Below are 16537 nucleotides of genomic sequence, written 5' to 3' on the forward strand. Positions count from 1 at the left end.
AGAGATCACTCTGTCATTGACGTGGGCAAAACAGACTCAACACAAAGTGAAGAAGAGAAAACTACTTTATTACACTACACTACAACTACAAAGAACAGCGAAGAAACCCCTCCGTTCTAAGCAGACTTCCCTTTAGCCATGATCTTGTTCCCTTCTTCCCCCTGCTCACAGCACAGGGGGGCAGGGAGTGGGAGAAAATGGGGTTCTCGGTTACTTCTGCATGAGCTGTTTTCCTTTTCTAGATCTTAAGACACCTCTAACCTCCCTCCCTGCTCCCTTCTTAGCAGACTTCACTCTAGTCATGATTTCACTCCTTTCTTCCCCCGCTCACAGCACAGGGGGGCAGGGACTGGGAGATGGGGCTTTGCTCAGTCCCTTGCAAGTTGGTTTCCCTCTCGGCCAGGGGGCTTGGGGGGGGCATTCATTCCAAACCCTCCCCCTGCTGCACCGTGGGGTCTCACCCACAGGAGATAGTCCTCCATGAACTTCTCCAACATGAATCCTTTCCCCAGCGCTTTATCTATTCCCCAGCTGCCCTGGTGTGGGTCACTGCTATGGGTGCAGTCACGAATCACAGTGTCTCTCAGTCCCAGTCCTCTGCGGGGTCACCAGCCTCGCCCAGCAAACCTGTCCCAGTGCAAATCTCTCTCTCACTCATCTCTGTGTCTCTGTTTCTCCTCATGGCTGCGAGTGCTGGCAGGGGCTTGTTCCAACGTAGGGTCACGGCGTCTTCTCTATGTCTCCACCTGCTCCATCCAGCCTGGAGCCCCTCCACGGGCTGCAGGTGGGGGCTGGGCCTTTCCCATGGGTTTCTTCACAGGCTGCAGGGGCATCTTTCTCTCCGGCACCTGGGCCGCCTCCTCCCCTGCCCTTTCCCAGCCTTGGTGTCTGCACAGCTCCTTATATCTTCTTGCTCCTTCTCTGGTGGCAAAATGCAGCTGCTTCTGGGTTCTTTTCTCCTCTGTGTGATTCTCAGAGGCGCTCGACTGTCTCTCGGGCTGCGACTTTGGCCTTGAATTGCTCGTTGTTTATAGTTTAGGCTGGCAGAAAACTCTAACTGCTGCTTAAAGAAACCATCTCAGCAGCACAGCCTCACAAACCTGCAATAGAAACAAAACAAAAAACCCCCAACCAAACCTGAAAGCTTCCTTCAGAAAGTGTGAGAATGGGGAAAACCAGCTGCCTTCAGCAACTCCTTTGAAAATGACTGTGCTGGTTCCAGCCTGAGGCTGGCTGTGAGTTTAGGATCTACCCAGAGCATGGGCTGGTTTGACTCATGCAGTTTAAAGTTTGGCAAAGCTTACGAATAACTACAAACTAGAAGTTCTAAGCAGCTTTATTAGGTGCATCCAGCAGAGGTGACTGTATAGCTGCCATAAGAGAGATTTAGCCAGGCATTGCATGATGGATAAGGCTCCTGAACTCCAGTCTGTTGGTGATGTACCAGGACTATAATGCTGGAGACTGGATTTTATGGACAGCTATGTGTTATCATCCCAGCTGAGGACTGGCCATCTACTGGTCATCTTTCTGGTGGAAGTGTTATGAGGAGCCTCTTCCTAAATTGACTTGATGTAACAACACAACAGCAGTTGTGGTTACACAGATCATAGTCACCCAGAAAGGTCATCAATAGGTTCTGTCTGTGTCACAGCAGCTCTCTATGAATAGATGTTGGTGTGATCTGTTGAGCTTCTCACTAATCCATCTCCCAGCCAAGGAACATTGTTAGATAAGTTCGATCTGTTTCTAGTAGGAGTATTCCTATCATCATGAGCCTCATCCTTTAATAGCATGCCAGGCTTGACTTGCCCTAATTTCTGTTAATATGAATTAGATAAATGAATTGTGGGTTATAAATGGATCTCATCAAAACAGGAGAAACAAAAGAGCATGCATCTGAAACGTTGGCAGGCTTCCTCTTCTACTAATTGCTTTTGGAGGGAAGGCACATGCAAATAATGCTTGTACCATCGCCAGAGGAGCACTGTTGCATCTCTTTACAGCTCACGAGTGTGGTATTAGGCAGAGGAATCTCCCTGTCTCCAGAAGTGCAGAGCATGGTTAAGAGGCTCAAGGTAGACTCATAAGAACCCTAGGAGGCAATATTGTTGAGCTGCTGGAGAACAATGACTAGGAGATGCTGTCCCATGGCTCAGCTGTGGAGTTGAAGATCTAAGCCCTGTGCCTGGAGCAAAGGGAGTGAAAAACTTAACCCAGTCTGTGCAAAATGGAACTAGTGCCCTGCCTGTGTTACACAGAGAGGTGCTGGATTCTGCTCTGTAGTAGGAACTAGCGATGTGTTGGGTAACTCCGGAGTTTCACAAGGGATGTCTGTGTTTCAGGCCTTAGATGTCTGTTTTCTGTGAGGACAAGTTTGTTCACAGGAACTTGTATGTAAATTTCCTGGCTTTGGATACCTTACTGGGGTGGGAGCTGAAGCAACTGGGTGCAAAGTATCTCCCTGAGATGAAATGCTACGTGACTGCAGGGTATGCTGCCCTCTGGGCAGCAGAATCACTGTGCACCCTCTGCAGCGAGCTTCTCCAGTGTAATAGATGTGATGTGCTCCTACCTGCTCTGCCAGCTGCTTTCCTGTGGTGCCTGGCCCTGCTGATCTGTTTACCTATTGCCTCTATTTCTGAGGTCACAGGGTCCTGCCATTCCCTACCTGTTTGGTGTTTTCTTAGATACTTCTCTGGTAGCAAAGCAGCCTTTCCGTATGGTCTGTGTCTCCTCTGAAAAACATAGGGAAAGAAGGGCAGGAACCCAGCCTCCACTAGGTCACATCAGTAGCTTTACTGACTCTCTGGCATGTGATGAGCTGAAGTTTGGGTCTGACCACACAAAAGAGAGTGGCTGGAAATTGTGGGGTGTGGGAGAGGGTTATGGGGATTACTGAGAAACTGGTCATGGAACAGAGCAGCAGCCTCTGTCTTGTACGTGTTCCTCTCACTACCCCTGCATTTCAGAGTACTGCACAGCTCCTGCTTTCAGAGCAGAAGTCCCATAAGCAGTGGTGATCCCCACCATGTGGAAATGATGCCTGAGGATTGCCATGGTGTGCTTTTTAAAGGGAAATGGTTCGTGTGGATCCAAACCTGTCTCACAGGCAGCTTGTCCGTACGTTACCATGCTCTTGTCTTTCAAGGCATTATGTCAAATGCACATCAGGTGTGTTTAGCACTTCACTATTTCTAGCACAAAGTGGTTTGCAACTTAAAATGAGGGGAAAAGTTATGAAGGAAGACTCCATGTGAGGTGGGACACTATCAGAGTTGGCCTTCGAGACGTTTTGACCTCTTGTTTCAGGTCAAGTCCTCACAACCCTTCTGCAGCATCTGACCTCTCAACTTATTCTACCGCCTCTCTGATCAGTAATGAAGAACAGTTTGAAGACTATGGGGAAGGAGATGATGTGGATTTTACTCCCAGTAGCCCATGCCCTGATGATGAGACCAGAACCAACGCCTACTCTGACCTTGGCTCATCTGTATCTTCCAGGTTGCTCCTTACTCATTAACAAGCATTTTTTCAGTTTTGTTCTCTCTGACCATACTAGAGTTTACACTGATTATACACACTCACCTTACAAGCAAAGTATCAGGTCATTTTCTGCCCTCTGATTGACAGACTGTGTTTAATAATAAGAGCTGTAGCGAATATGTGGTTTCTGATAACCTCTGTTGGGTTCTGTTGAAATAACTTGGCTGTTTTGCTTGTAGACATTGCTTCCTGTTGCAGACAGAGTTCACAGTTAGGGGCAGGTACTAGAAGTTATCTGCTACTAACCAGAAACCAGCTTAGTGCTGTGCACCAGCCCTGATGCAGTGCAGGGAAGACCAGCCAGAGAAGTGTTTCTCTCTAGGTTCTGATAGCACAGATCCTTAGCACTAACCTTTCAGGTGAAGTGCTGTGTATGGGCAAGAGTTTGTTTGAAACAAGCATCTGTACTGACTTCTGTTGTCTTGAAGAACAAAAGCAAGTAGCTGCTGTCTCTTAGAGCTGGAAATGCCACTACAGTCCACCAGTTTCCTGGATGTGACATCTGTCTCTGTAGCTCTTAAGTCCTCTGATCAAGTCGATTGCCTGTTTTGAAACCCTTCCTCGGGCAAGGGAATGGGTGAGCAGGGTTGGGGAAGAGCCAAGCATAAAGGTGCTCCAGGATTTGTCTGCTTGGATCAATAGCACATGAAGGTCTTGTGCTTCACTGCTAACACAGAACAAGCTCACTGCATCCCTCTGTTTTGCATGCAACCCAGTGTGCTGTCCTCTCTTCCAAGCGCTTCTGCGGTTCAGCCTTGCCACCTCTCATGCATGCAGAGCCAGCACGCCTCTCCACCGCCCCTTCATGGTGATGGCTTGTGTCCTTCCTCCTGTTTCCTCAGGTTTATGTAGCACTTTCCATTCTGATTCCTGGGGCTTTGTGCACTTCATGCCATAACTCTTTTATTTGAGTTTATTTTCTCTTTATCATGCCAAGAACTACTGTTATCTTCTCTTCAGACCTATGTCCACTTCTCCCTCCCTCATTCTAGGGGTCCTTCTGTCCTGCTCTCTGAAGGGGTTTGTGTAACTTCTTCTTACCAGACTGCTCTGTTTTTCATCTTCTGGTCTTTCTCATGGAGAAAAGACTTTACAGGTTGCATGCCAGGATTTAGTGGGAAGATGGGCAAGAGGAGAGTGGAACATAAGCTGAGGTGGAACATACTAATGTAGCTGCTTTTGCTACATGCATCGCATGGACTCTATACCTTGTGCTATTCTTCCAGTCACCCAAACAGATTCTTTTGCTGATACCCAGCACATGTCCTCTGTAAAGCCTTGGCTCAGAGGTAGACTTGCCCTCAGACTAGCAGTCTCCATCTTCACATCCTAAGTTAGATGAGCTGCAGTTACGAGGTGGTTCCCAAAGTCCCTCAACTGTGGTTGACGCACAGGAAAACCTGTTGTGAGTTGGTTACTATAGCCAGTAACATCTCTCCTTTCCTGCAAACAGTGCTGGCCAAACACCCCGAAAAATGAGGCATGTTTATAACAGCGAGTTACTGGATGTTTACTGCTCACAGTGCTGCAAAAAGATAAATCTACTCAACGATTTGGAAGCCAGGCTGAAAAACTTGAAAGCAAACAGGTAAGCAGCCTATTGCACTGCTTTTAGCAATGCCCCTTTGACATGGGACTAGCTGGTCACAGAAAGAGAGGAAGAGCGAGCCCTCTCCTTCCCTGTACCCCAGCCAATCTTACCTATGTGTGGTTCTTACAAAACAGTAAGACATTCAGATTTTGACATCTAGCCTGAACCTAAATGCTGTTCTTCATTAGCTAATGACTGGTTTTCTGACTTAAGGTGCAGACAGCATTAATAAACTTAAAATATTTTAATTAGCTCTTTGATTACAGTGAGTGATATTCTGTGAGGAGGTGGGTCCGATGTGCTGCTGTTTCCTTCAGGTGGGAAGGAGCGATGTAGCAGTCCCTTAGCTAGGGCATATAACCTTACATTCACCTCTCCTAAAGCTGTCAGCAGAGGGACAGCATTCCTCTGTGTGTGTGTCTTGGGGAACTTGGAAAAATGATTAATCACTTGGCAGAAGTGACTTTTGGGATTCTCTCCAATTTGGGCATTTTCCTTAGATTTCTCCCTCTGATTCTCCATGTCTGAGCTGTGCTGAGCACTTGGAAAGAGCCCAGCGCTTCCAACAATCCGATAGTGTTTTTGAAGGAGATGGTCTGGTGGGCTTCTAGCTCCCTCTAGACACGGAATGTACATCTTGCCTGTCTGCAGAGTCCTTGTCCGGGAGTGCACTGCGCTGCTGCCTCTCTTGACGACACAGCAGATAGAACTCAACAGGAACCACGTTCCTGCCCTGGCACAGACTCTGCTGACACCCAGACCCTGGCTGGCTGGGGTTGTGGTTATCTTATGAGTGGGGCTGTGTATACCTGGCTGAAGGAGAGTGGTGCTCTGACAGAGCAGTGTGCACTGGGAGGCAACATCATCTCATCTGAAGATGCAGCTGGATATTTTGATTTGATTCTAGTGGAGGTGTCTGGAGTCTGGTCCTTCATTTGGATAATATTAGTGTCTGGCTGCACAAAGGAACTGGAAAGCTGGACTGGGAAGCGTTATGGGGCAGGATAAGCTGTTCATCAAATCATCTAAAAACTGGGAATCCAGAATAAATGTCCATCACTAACTCAGTGTCCCTTTGTGGTGTTTCTAATGTTGGTGTCGCTCTGATTTACACTGACAAATCTCTGCTAAATATAACAGCATTTGCAAACTGGTGTATTAATGATCACAGTGATTTGTGGGTGTCTCATCTTCACGTTGTTGGTAACTGCAGCTTTTAGGTTGTCTAAGAATATTGCTCACAGAGTAATTTTGATTTTTTTACTTCACATTAAAAAGTCAATATCATGTTTCATTGTGCAATTCAGCTGGAGTCTAAATTAAGATTGAACCCAACAGTGATCTAATAAGTGTTTAATTCCTGCTTCATTCCTTCTGTATCCATGTAGCCCTAACAGGAAAATATCAAGCACGGCTTTTGGAAGGTAAGTGTCTAATTTATGAATACATGTGGCCTCAGCTGTACCAGAGGGGGAGGGAGGAGAGAGGAGCAGTGAGTTTAGGAAAACAAAAGTGTGCCGAGACAAGTTTTCAAGGGAAGAGGCCTGTGTTTGGACAGGGATGTCACAGAGTACACGGGCCACTGCTACTCTTGGAGCAGGCCTCTGAACTGAGAAGAGTGCTGTTAAAAGCATAGATAGTTGTTTCCTTGTCTGCCCAATTTTTTCCTTTATGCTGCTCTTCCATCAGCCCAGCTATTGCTTCTCCCACGGTTACAACAAGAACATTTTTGTGTGGTTGCTGAAATGCAAAGGAGAGCAAGAGCATCCCTTTTAAAAAAAGGGCAGACAGAACTGGGATCTTCCTTTGGCCCAATGAGCCAGCCCTGGGCTGGGGAGGGCTCCAAGTTTCAAGAACATTTTATATAACCTCCAGTGTTCTGTATTCTGACACTATTCTGTAGGGGAAGCTGCTTGAGACTTTTTAAAATCCTTTTCTGTTCTTTAAAGAAGCTGGTAGTATATTAAACTTTCTGGATTAACTGTACAAGCCAATGCACAAGGGGTGACCTTACTTTAAACTTCTCATAAGGCAAATGCAGCTCAGGACATCGTGTGAATAAGGCTCAGTAGTTTTTTAACTATGTTAATGCTGGTGGCAGACCCTATCAAAACTGACAAAGAACTCACACCCTAGAACTAATGTCATTGATTGTGCTCAGTATGACTTCATCTAGCTGCCAGTCTCTTGTAAGGCTTGTGCTTAAACAGTTGTAATTGTCACTGAAATGATTGCACAGATTTTAGGACTGGATGCTTGAAGAGAAAAGCCAGGCTATAAGACAGTACCCAGGCTCTTTCTCCTTCATCCTCATCAGGGAAAATAATTATCCTCCTGATCTTTCAGACAGCTCTTCCACAACAGTAACTTCAGCAGCAGTAACGGCAGCACAGAAGACCTGTTCAGAGACAGCATAGACTCCTGTGATAACGACATAACTGAGAAGGTGAGAAGCTGCTGGTGGTGTGATTAATGTACCAACAGAATCCTGCCAGGGACATGTGTCCATTAACAGAGCTCATGGTTACCAGTGGTCTGAAGTGGCTCATTCAAAATATCCTTGATACTCCACTAATATTATGACGTTGCTTCATAAAATGCAGCAGGAGCTGTGCAGGTGCAGATCCAGGTGTTGTACCAGTACTTCTGCTGTGTATTTGCATTGGTCACCCTCAAGGAAAAGGCAAGGCCTGGGGTACTCAGAATTTCAGGGTTTAATGTCACCACTGGCTTTGTGGAGAAGCATGCCCCCTTCAAGAAGGGAAGCATAGCCAAATGCCAATTAGGAACAGTAAGGGGTCTGTAATGAAGAGAGATTCAAACTCTCAGTTCTTTTCCACTTACCTTTCCAGGTAACATACCTAGAAAAAAAGGTGACAGAGCTGGAGAATGATAGCCTGACAAATGGTGACCTGAAGAGCAAACTGAAACAAGAGAACACGCAGCTAGTTCACAGGTAATACTCACTTTATCATGTCAGAGCAGAGCTAGAGCAAAGTTGTAGAGAAGAACATCTCTACCTATAAAATATGACTGAGTCTTCTGCCTGACAGGCAAAATTAGACAAGGCTTCCATCTGAGAAGTACGAGTGGAATAAGGCTGCCTTGCTGAATTTTCCATAAGTATAGGCCTTGCAAGCAAATTTCTTAGTACAAAGCTGTTACTGACTGTGACAGAGCAAGCTCTTCTGTTACTAGAGATTCCCACTGGATGTCTTCTTGCATGCAGCAAGAGCAAAAGGCTGGAGCATAGTCCCAACCAACTTCTTGAGATTGGGAATGAAAGAATAATAGATGAACTGATACTACTTAATTTTATGCTATTTGGAAGATTAAATACCAAGAGAGAATATTTGTAGAGATTAAATGCCAAGAGAGATGGTGAGAGAGAATGAAACATGGTGGTGGCAGGGGGAGAGATAAACAATGAAGTTGCACACATTTATTATTTCTTTTAAGTAGTTGTGAAGCTGTTAATGAAATTGGATCTCGTTTCCTTAGAGTTCATGAGCTAGAAGAACTATTGAAAGACCAAGAGACATCAGCAGAACAGACCCTGGAAGAAGAGATAAAGAGACATCGAGAAGCATATAACAAATATGAGAAAGAGAAAGGCACGGAAATCGATCTGCTAAATACAAGGTAACACCTCTGGGTGGTTTACTGTGCATGTGAAGGTAGGCTGTTCACAGCCAGACAGTGCACAGATGGTTATAGGTTAGCAGTTCTCTCCTGTGGCTGTGTGGTTCCATGTCTAATGCTTAAAAGCTTGGGGGGTGTTTTACATTAGGGCTTTAATCCACATGGCCCATGTAGACAGCTTAACTGGAATAGTTGGCACGGATTCAAAGAGGGAATTGTGACCAGCTGTAGCAAACACTTGTGTCTGCCTTTGTTTCTTCCTACTTAATTCTTTTTGGATACCTTGTAAGGTGTCTATGCTGAGGGTCAGTGTAGCATTTGTCCCAAAAAAGCCCAAACAAAAAGCACCCACTAGCTCTCAATAAAAAATGTGAATATTAGAAGTATTTTCTTGTTTGGTTTATTGAGTGCAAGAGAAATGGCTTTTCAGAGCGTGTCATTTTGCATGTCTGCATTCTTGAAGAGGCATTTGCTGTAACAACTTTTGCTATTGACACAGGGTTCAACAACTGGAAGAAGAAAATGGTGAGCTGAAAATCGCTGTCACGCGGCTGAAATCACAAACAGAGAGATTGGATGAGGTAATAAAACTCCTGAGTGCTTCAGCAATTTAACAGCAGCTTGATTTCTGTAAGAGCAAACTCATGTAGTGACTGACTCAGCTTCTTTAACTTGCCTTTCCTAAACAAAAATAGTGATGGAATTAGAACATTGGTCACCTTTAGTGAAGCCTGAGACACGGGCCAGGCTGTGGCTGGCTGTGTCTCTGGGCCTGTGGTGCAGAACTGAACGTGGCTCATGCACTTGCCAGCTGTGAAGCTCCCTGTTTATTCCAGGAGAGGCAGCGGATGTCGGATCGGTTGGAAGACACGAGTCTGCGACTGAAGGATGAGATGGATTTGTACAAGAGAATGATGGACAAGCTGCGGCAGAACAGGCTGGAATTTAACAAGGAGAGGGAAGCCACCCAGGAGGTAGGTGTGAAGAGGGACGTAAGACCAACTCACCTGCATGGGAGCCTGTCTGAAAAAGAATGGGCAGACAAGGTGAAGGGTGAAAATACAACATCCAGTAAATGTACTACTGGTTTATGTTTCTGTGGGAGGGGTACCTATATGGTGATGAATGCTGCAAGAACACCTAATAAATGGCAATCCCTGACCCAAAGGGTTTACACTTCTTTGAGAACTTGCAGCCTTGAATGTGTGCCCTGACGTTTCCTTCACCACGTTTGTGCCTCTTGGACACGCAGCTCAGAAATCAGAGCAGCTTCCAGCTCTGAAGTAGTCTGTGGCCTGTGCCTCTCTGGGAGAGCAAGTGGCCAGGAACTGTCAGTCAGGCTGCACAGCACCTGTGTCAGAGCACAGAGGGGCAGTACAGGGAGAGCTGCTGGGGGGGCTGGTTGTGCAGGGGATGGATGGACATGGCCTGCTTGCCTGCCTGCAGCTCATTGAAGACTTGCGGAAGGAGCTGGAGCACTTGCAGCTGTACAAGCTGGAGTGTGAGCGTGCCGGGCGCGGGAGAAGCTCCTCATCCAGCCTGAGCGAATTCAACGCTAAAACCAGGGAGGTGGAAATGGAGCACGAAATAAAACGGCTGAAGCAGGTAAGCAGGGAAGGGCCTCTCAATCCATGGGAAACGTGCAGGGCAGCTTTGGAAAATGCCCACAGCTGCAGCCCTGAGCACACCGCCTTTTAGATTTTGTCCCCCCCTTCTCTCACAAGCACAAGACACGCGTTGTATCTGTCTAGGACTCTGTGCAGGTGATGTAAATTGTGCACCTAGGAAACGCCTGTGATTCAGGCTGGCAGGACTTCTCACTGGTGGTGAGAGATTCTGTTAGCTTGCAGCCTTACTGAATGTCATCCAAGTTACCTGTGATTTAAAATGTATTTATTTTTCAATGAAACATTGTGGGAAGAACTTGAAAACGATGTCTTTTCATCCTTAAATAGGAGAATCAGAAACTTCGTGACCAAAATGATGATCTTAATGGACAGATCCTAAGTCTTAGTCTTTATGAAGCTAAAAATCTCTTTGCAACACAAACAAAAGCTCAGTCACTGGCTGCTGAAATTGACTCTGCATCAAGAGATGAGGTAACATGTTTTTCCAATCAAGTACTACATCCAAAAATATGTGGTTTTCAATGTGATTAGCTGTCAAGGTGAACTATCTGAAGCTGACAAATGAAGAACAGTAGAATCTGTTTTGCTAGGAGTTCAAAAGTGTTAGAAAATTGCCTTAAATCTAACAGTGGTTTTGGATGCCCGTGTTAATATAGATCTTCCATTCATCTCTCTGAAAAAACAGAATGATTAGAGACTCAGTGAACTGTTTTACAGTGGATTTAACATTTAACATCTTCCATCTCACAGGGTACTGTGGTATTACGGCATTAATTTCATACAGAAATTACCATAGCTAGTTACCTAGATTTTTACTTCTAGATTGAGTTCTATGTTACTTCAGCAACAAGCTCTTGCTTAGATCTAAATCTGAGCTATATATTCCCTGTAGCAGAGCTACAGAGAAAATAGGTAGTGTGCAAGTAATAATCTGGTAATGCTTTGGAAGATATTACTGGAAGCCCATTTGTATGTGAGCTGAGTCAAGCTGATACAGCTGCATTTAAACTCTGGGGCAGATCCTGACATCAGGCCAGTGGATATATAAGAGCTCCTAGGGAAGAAGGCAGGTTAGGGATGAAGAAGGTTAGAAGGAATTGTTTGGTTTTTATGCTTTATTTCTTCTGGACAGAACTTCCTATTTCCTCTAGAGGGGCAGCGCTAGGCTCCCACCTGTCTGAACTGTATGCTGTGGTGTAAACTAGTGAGAACATTCCAGAGTTACTCTTGAAACATTCTATTCCAGCTCATGGAAGCCCTGAAAGAACAGGAAGAGATAAATTACAGGTTGCGACAATATATGGACAAGATCATTTTGGCAATCCTGGACCACAACCCGTCTATCTTGGAAATTAAGAATTGAAGAGACTACAAGAGGGAAAAGCAGCAACTGCCTGATATGTCTGCACATGCTACTGGATCTAAGCAACACTCTGATACTGTAAATTAATCTATAAATATATATATATATATACACACACTAGGTGTGAGTGTGGGTGCGCGGGTGTGTTTATATGATGTGTGGTACACTGTTACTTGTCACTGAACTGGCTTGGTTAGACTTTTTCCATGCACTTTCAATACCTGTGATAAGATGGATACTGTATATTAATGTAATAACAATATAACTGGATCGTGCTGTTTTAGATACTGGACAAAATGACTCTACCTCTAGTTGTAAAGGTGAAAAAGACAATGGAAACATATGGATGTGGTCCTAACTTTAGGAGCACAAATTGTTCTTCCGTTCTTCCAGGAATTTGGGTACCACAAACCAATTCGCATACCCAGGTTCAGTCCCTGACTGGTGCTGACTGTGTAATTTCTTACTTGATTTAGTTTTAGTACTTAAACTACACATATGATAAAACCCTCTAAACTCTTAGGAAAGGGAGAGACACAAAGTAAAAGGGAAGAAGAGGAAGATAATGCAGAATTGTTGCTATTTGTGAAAAATCACCATCCACTTGTTTGCCACTGTCAACACAAACTGCTTTTTGTGTGAGATCACTTTGGAGCCTGCTTTGGGATGCTCTGAGCCAGCCTGCTTTGGGATGCTCTGAGCCAGCCTGCTTTGGGATGCTCTGAGCTAGCCCACTCTTTAGTGTGTGTGTGCATGTGTATTTTTTTATGACAGGGTCCCTGTAGCATTGAGGCTAAGAAGCTCTTTGAATCTGTTCCCCTATTTTCAGGGGTTTATCATGGGCCATTGAGATGAATTCTGGGATCCTACCCCTCACCCTTAATTTTTAATGATTTCCCTGAAGGAACACATTCCAGTTCTAACAAAAAAAAAAACAAAAAACAAAACAAAACAAAAAAACCATACCAAAAAAAACCCCCACCAAACAAAACTAAAGAAAAATTGCATGAAATAGCTCACTTCAGGGGAGGAGGAACAGCCCTGGAAGTTAGATGCTGAGTTGTTTTCCCACCCCTATACACTGTGCTCCTTTGAGAGCATTTTGTGGGCAAGATGTGGAGAGGACCAGCTGGGTCCTAACACAGCCCTGGAGAGGATTGTGATATGGGGTGACTTTTGCCTATAGGGCAGGAAAAAGAAGAGGAGCTTGGTCTTGCAGAAGTTGCCAGTCCAGACTGAGTACACACATGCACATCTCAGTCTCTGCATAGGGAACACGTCCTGCTTTGGATGAGCAGTTCTGCAGGTGCTTAACTGTGCACTGTGAGTGCTCACAGAAGTTGGTGGGACAGAACATAAGCTTTAAAGGTGAGCGTATGCTTAAATGCTGCCTTAAATAGGGATGGACTTCAACATGTGCCTGTGTTCTTAGCTGGATTTGTGTACTGTAGGGTAGGACCTTTTTAATTAATAATACAGTTTCTATAAGGAGCTTATGGAATTGTTTGGATTTTTGAATGATAAAAAAGAAAAAAGTTATTCCATGCAGTTTTCTAAAGTAAAATTTTCAGACTTTTGATTCGTACCAACTGGCACAGAAAAACAGGCCCAAGTATCTGGCTTTCCCCAATGCTTAGGCACGTTTCCCTGTTGAATACACACCCCAGAAGAACGTTACAGTAGCAATGACTGTGCTTTTCTGTGTATTTCTTGCTGTTGGCAGTGTCTTGCCCCTAGTATTCTCTTGATGTATCTTGGTGTGTATATGTGATGCATTTTTCCTGAATTTGAATACATAAAAGATGTATTCGGTTATGGATGTAAATATATCTATATTTTTCTGCTATCTCTGTGCTCTTGCCTTCGATGATGTGTTACTGGAGTGATGGGAAGGGGTGAAAGAATTGAAACCAGGCTTTCTTGAAGGCAAGAAAACAAACATGTCTCTGTGTATCTGCATTAGGCAGCGAAAGGGACCAGGGGAGTCACTGTGGGACACGACATCCCAGCGCACAATGGTGTCTGCAGGACTTCAGTGTGCTGGGAGAAATGGTACAGGCTTGTTCAAACAGCGGTGTCCTGGGGCTGGTTTCCTGAGAGTCCAGGATCATTTGGAGGGAGGAATTTCATTTGCCACCTGGGTCTGGTGTAAAATGTTCTGTGCTAAAATTGCAACAGCTTCTGTTTGTGGAGAAGTAGGTGGAACATCATGGACACCTCACCCAGGCCTTTCCTACCCGCTGCTGCTTCGGGATGTGCCGCCCAGAAGGTAGGAGAGGAACAGTTTAGCCAGCTTGGTGCTAAAAACAGCTCCCTGCCTCCCTGACTCCTCACCTGCACTTCAGTGGCAGCATTTCCCTCTGGGTGGTGCTGCCTGGGAGTAGTGCCAAGGCCTCTGCACCTTTTATAGGCCCTAAAGAACTCTTCCACATGGGCAGCTGGCTGCTGCTGTCCTATTGTGACACACAGGGCTGGCTGAGCCAGCAGACCTACTACTGCCCTCCTAGTTGGTAAGTTACTCTGCTGTCCTGCTGTCATGCAATGGATTTAAATAAGAGCGAAGCTGTTGCAGGTCAGGCTGGTGACTGTTTTCCCCTAAATATTTTAGGGTTCACTGGACCAGGCTTCAGATTTTTAATCTAAAACCCATTCCTGATAGGGTCAATCATCTGCAAATGGTGAGGACTATTTCACTGAAAATTTTGCTCAGCATTTGGGAAGTGGAGAGCCTGACTTACTCACTGAGACCACAGAGCCTATGGGTGGAAGAAGACATAGTCATAGAGATAGCCAAGCTTTTGTGCAGGTAGCCATACGTAAGAGGTCAACAGTCACCAACATTGACAAATAGTCCCTGAAATCCTGAAAGCAACACTCTAGCCAGGGATACCCAGATGTGGATTTTTTTTTCAAGGCATGCAGGTTGTGTCATTTAGCTCTGTACACAGCTGTTTTGGCATTTAGAAGTTGTTCCATACTCCAGTGTTTGCATTTGAAGGTTGTCTTACCACCGTGTTGGTGGTGGCTGTAGCTTGTTTATTGCATAAAGGAGTGACACTTCTGCTCCCATGGGCCCTCAGCGTGGTGCTTCGTAATGTTATTGTTCAGATACCTGTCCAGACACTTGCTGTGTTTGACAAATAATGTGAGAGAAGCATTTCACTGGCAGATATATTTTCCTCTAAGAATACTAATCAGCAATTGCATTTTTAGACTGAGTAACTACAGATAATAGACCAACTTGTCTTGCAGTCCAAGCCTTGGAGCACTCTTCAGTCCCCAAAAAGAAGTCATTATGTTTTATGATACACAAGTTATGTGGCCATAAGGAATTACTTGATGGGTCCCTGGGGCCGGGCCAAGAGTGATCCAACACTGACACTGCAGAGAGGTGTATTTTGATCATGTCAGACAGACACGTTGGCAGGATAGACAAGAGATGTGGGAGATAGGGACACACCGGTTTTGGTGTCTGTTCTCTGATAAATTTCTTATTGCTCTACTGTGGGCTTCCTTTGTGCTCACAAGCCAGCTTGGGAAGGACAGCCTGCCCCCGTGTCAGTGTTGCTGTTGGTGGAACAATGGCTTCACTTCTCTGGGCAAACAACCTCCAACACAGAAATGTGGTGTCTCATTCTAGCAATACTCCCATGCAGAAAAGATTCCCGCCTCAAAACTGGGCTTCTCACTTGATCCTCGGGGATGCAAACACAATCCAAGGTACTGTGTCTTGACCTGCTCCATTCTACTGTGGGTTCTGAAAAGCTAAGGGATATTCTGGTCAAACTGGTTGCGAACTGCTGGGGGGGGGGGCTTTTTTTTACAGTGAAAAAAAAAGGCCTGCTTCTGGCTAGAAGCTGTCCTTCATCAGGCTGATCCCACACAAACTACTGTGGAAAAAAATACCTCTTTCAAAACTTGCATTCAATAGTACCTGCAATGTAGTCTCTCAAGATTTTTCTGGTATTGGCTGCTTTCCTCCAGACATCGGTCTTCAGCGGCTGCCTAGTTCTGGTTTTGGAGTGTGATGCTGATTCAAAACTCTCTTGCCATCAGAAGGTTATTTTTCAGCTTTTGGAATAACGTCTATTAAAGATTCAAGCTCTTTGAGAACTTGTCACGTTCTGAAGTGCAACGGTGACAAACTGTAACCACCCTGTCTATTTTTATGGAGGTTTTAACATGCAAATTTGTAGCAAGTCTCAAAAAAAATCAATAGGCTTCTGCTGCCAACTTTCCTTCTATGGTCTTAAGAGAAATTCTGATGTTTCTCAGCCAGCTCCATAGGGAATTGAACACAGGATTATTAATTCTCAAAGATACGTGTGTCAACAAATATTTTGCTGTCTGAATACACCAAAGCTCCATTTACTTTGGTAGCACTGCATTACTCTCCAGAGAGCATCTTGGCCTGCAGCATTTAGGTTCCCTAATCTGGTCGGTAATTGAAGGCTTGGAAGCTAATATATAAACATCCATTGCAGCCTGCTCATCAGTCACTGTGCAGCGGTCTCTGCATCATAGTGCTAGTGACATGTGATGAATCTAAGGACTAGAATTTACAAATAAATTAATACTTTTTCTTCTTTAATAGCAGTGAATGTACAGTGGTTTTCTCTTTAAGCAAATACTGTGTGTTGTGGTTTGAGGGATTTTTTCCAAGGAAGGAAGGAAGCAGCAGCTGATCAAACACTTGCCAAATCAGTGGCTTGGCTTATGTTGACTTGAGTGAAAACCGACTCAAACTTTAACTGAGCAGTTCCTGGA

General features: G+C 45.0%; 1 protein-coding gene across 1 annotated transcript in view; it reads left to right on the forward strand.

The window, feature by feature from the left end:
- The window catches only part of RAB11FIP4 (RAB11 family interacting protein 4), a gene marked incomplete at both ends in the record, with an annotated part of 109992 nt that extends 98222 nt beyond the window's left edge, over positions 1-11770 (forward strand). Inside the window, 11 exons of the mRNA XM_084273690.1 lie at positions 3313-3504; positions 5000-5134; positions 6526-6561; positions 7484-7583; positions 7990-8093; positions 8639-8779; positions 9279-9360; positions 9616-9753; positions 10226-10384; positions 10735-10878; positions 11654-11770. Of these exons, the coding sequence (XP_084129816.1) occupies positions 3313-3504; positions 5000-5134; positions 6526-6561; positions 7484-7583; positions 7990-8093; positions 8639-8779; positions 9279-9360; positions 9616-9753; positions 10226-10384; positions 10735-10878; positions 11654-11770 (1348 nt within the window). The remainder of the gene's footprint in view (positions 1-3312; positions 3505-4999; positions 5135-6525; positions 6562-7483; positions 7584-7989; positions 8094-8638; positions 8780-9278; positions 9361-9615; positions 9754-10225; positions 10385-10734; positions 10879-11653) is intronic.
- Between the last annotated feature and the right edge of the window lie 4767 nt (positions 11771-16537).

This window comes from Gallinula chloropus, assembly GCF_964237585.1.
Source record: "Gallinula chloropus genome assembly, chromosome: 20".
NCBI classification, from domain to species: domain Eukaryota; kingdom Metazoa; phylum Chordata; class Aves; order Gruiformes; family Rallidae; genus Gallinula; species Gallinula chloropus.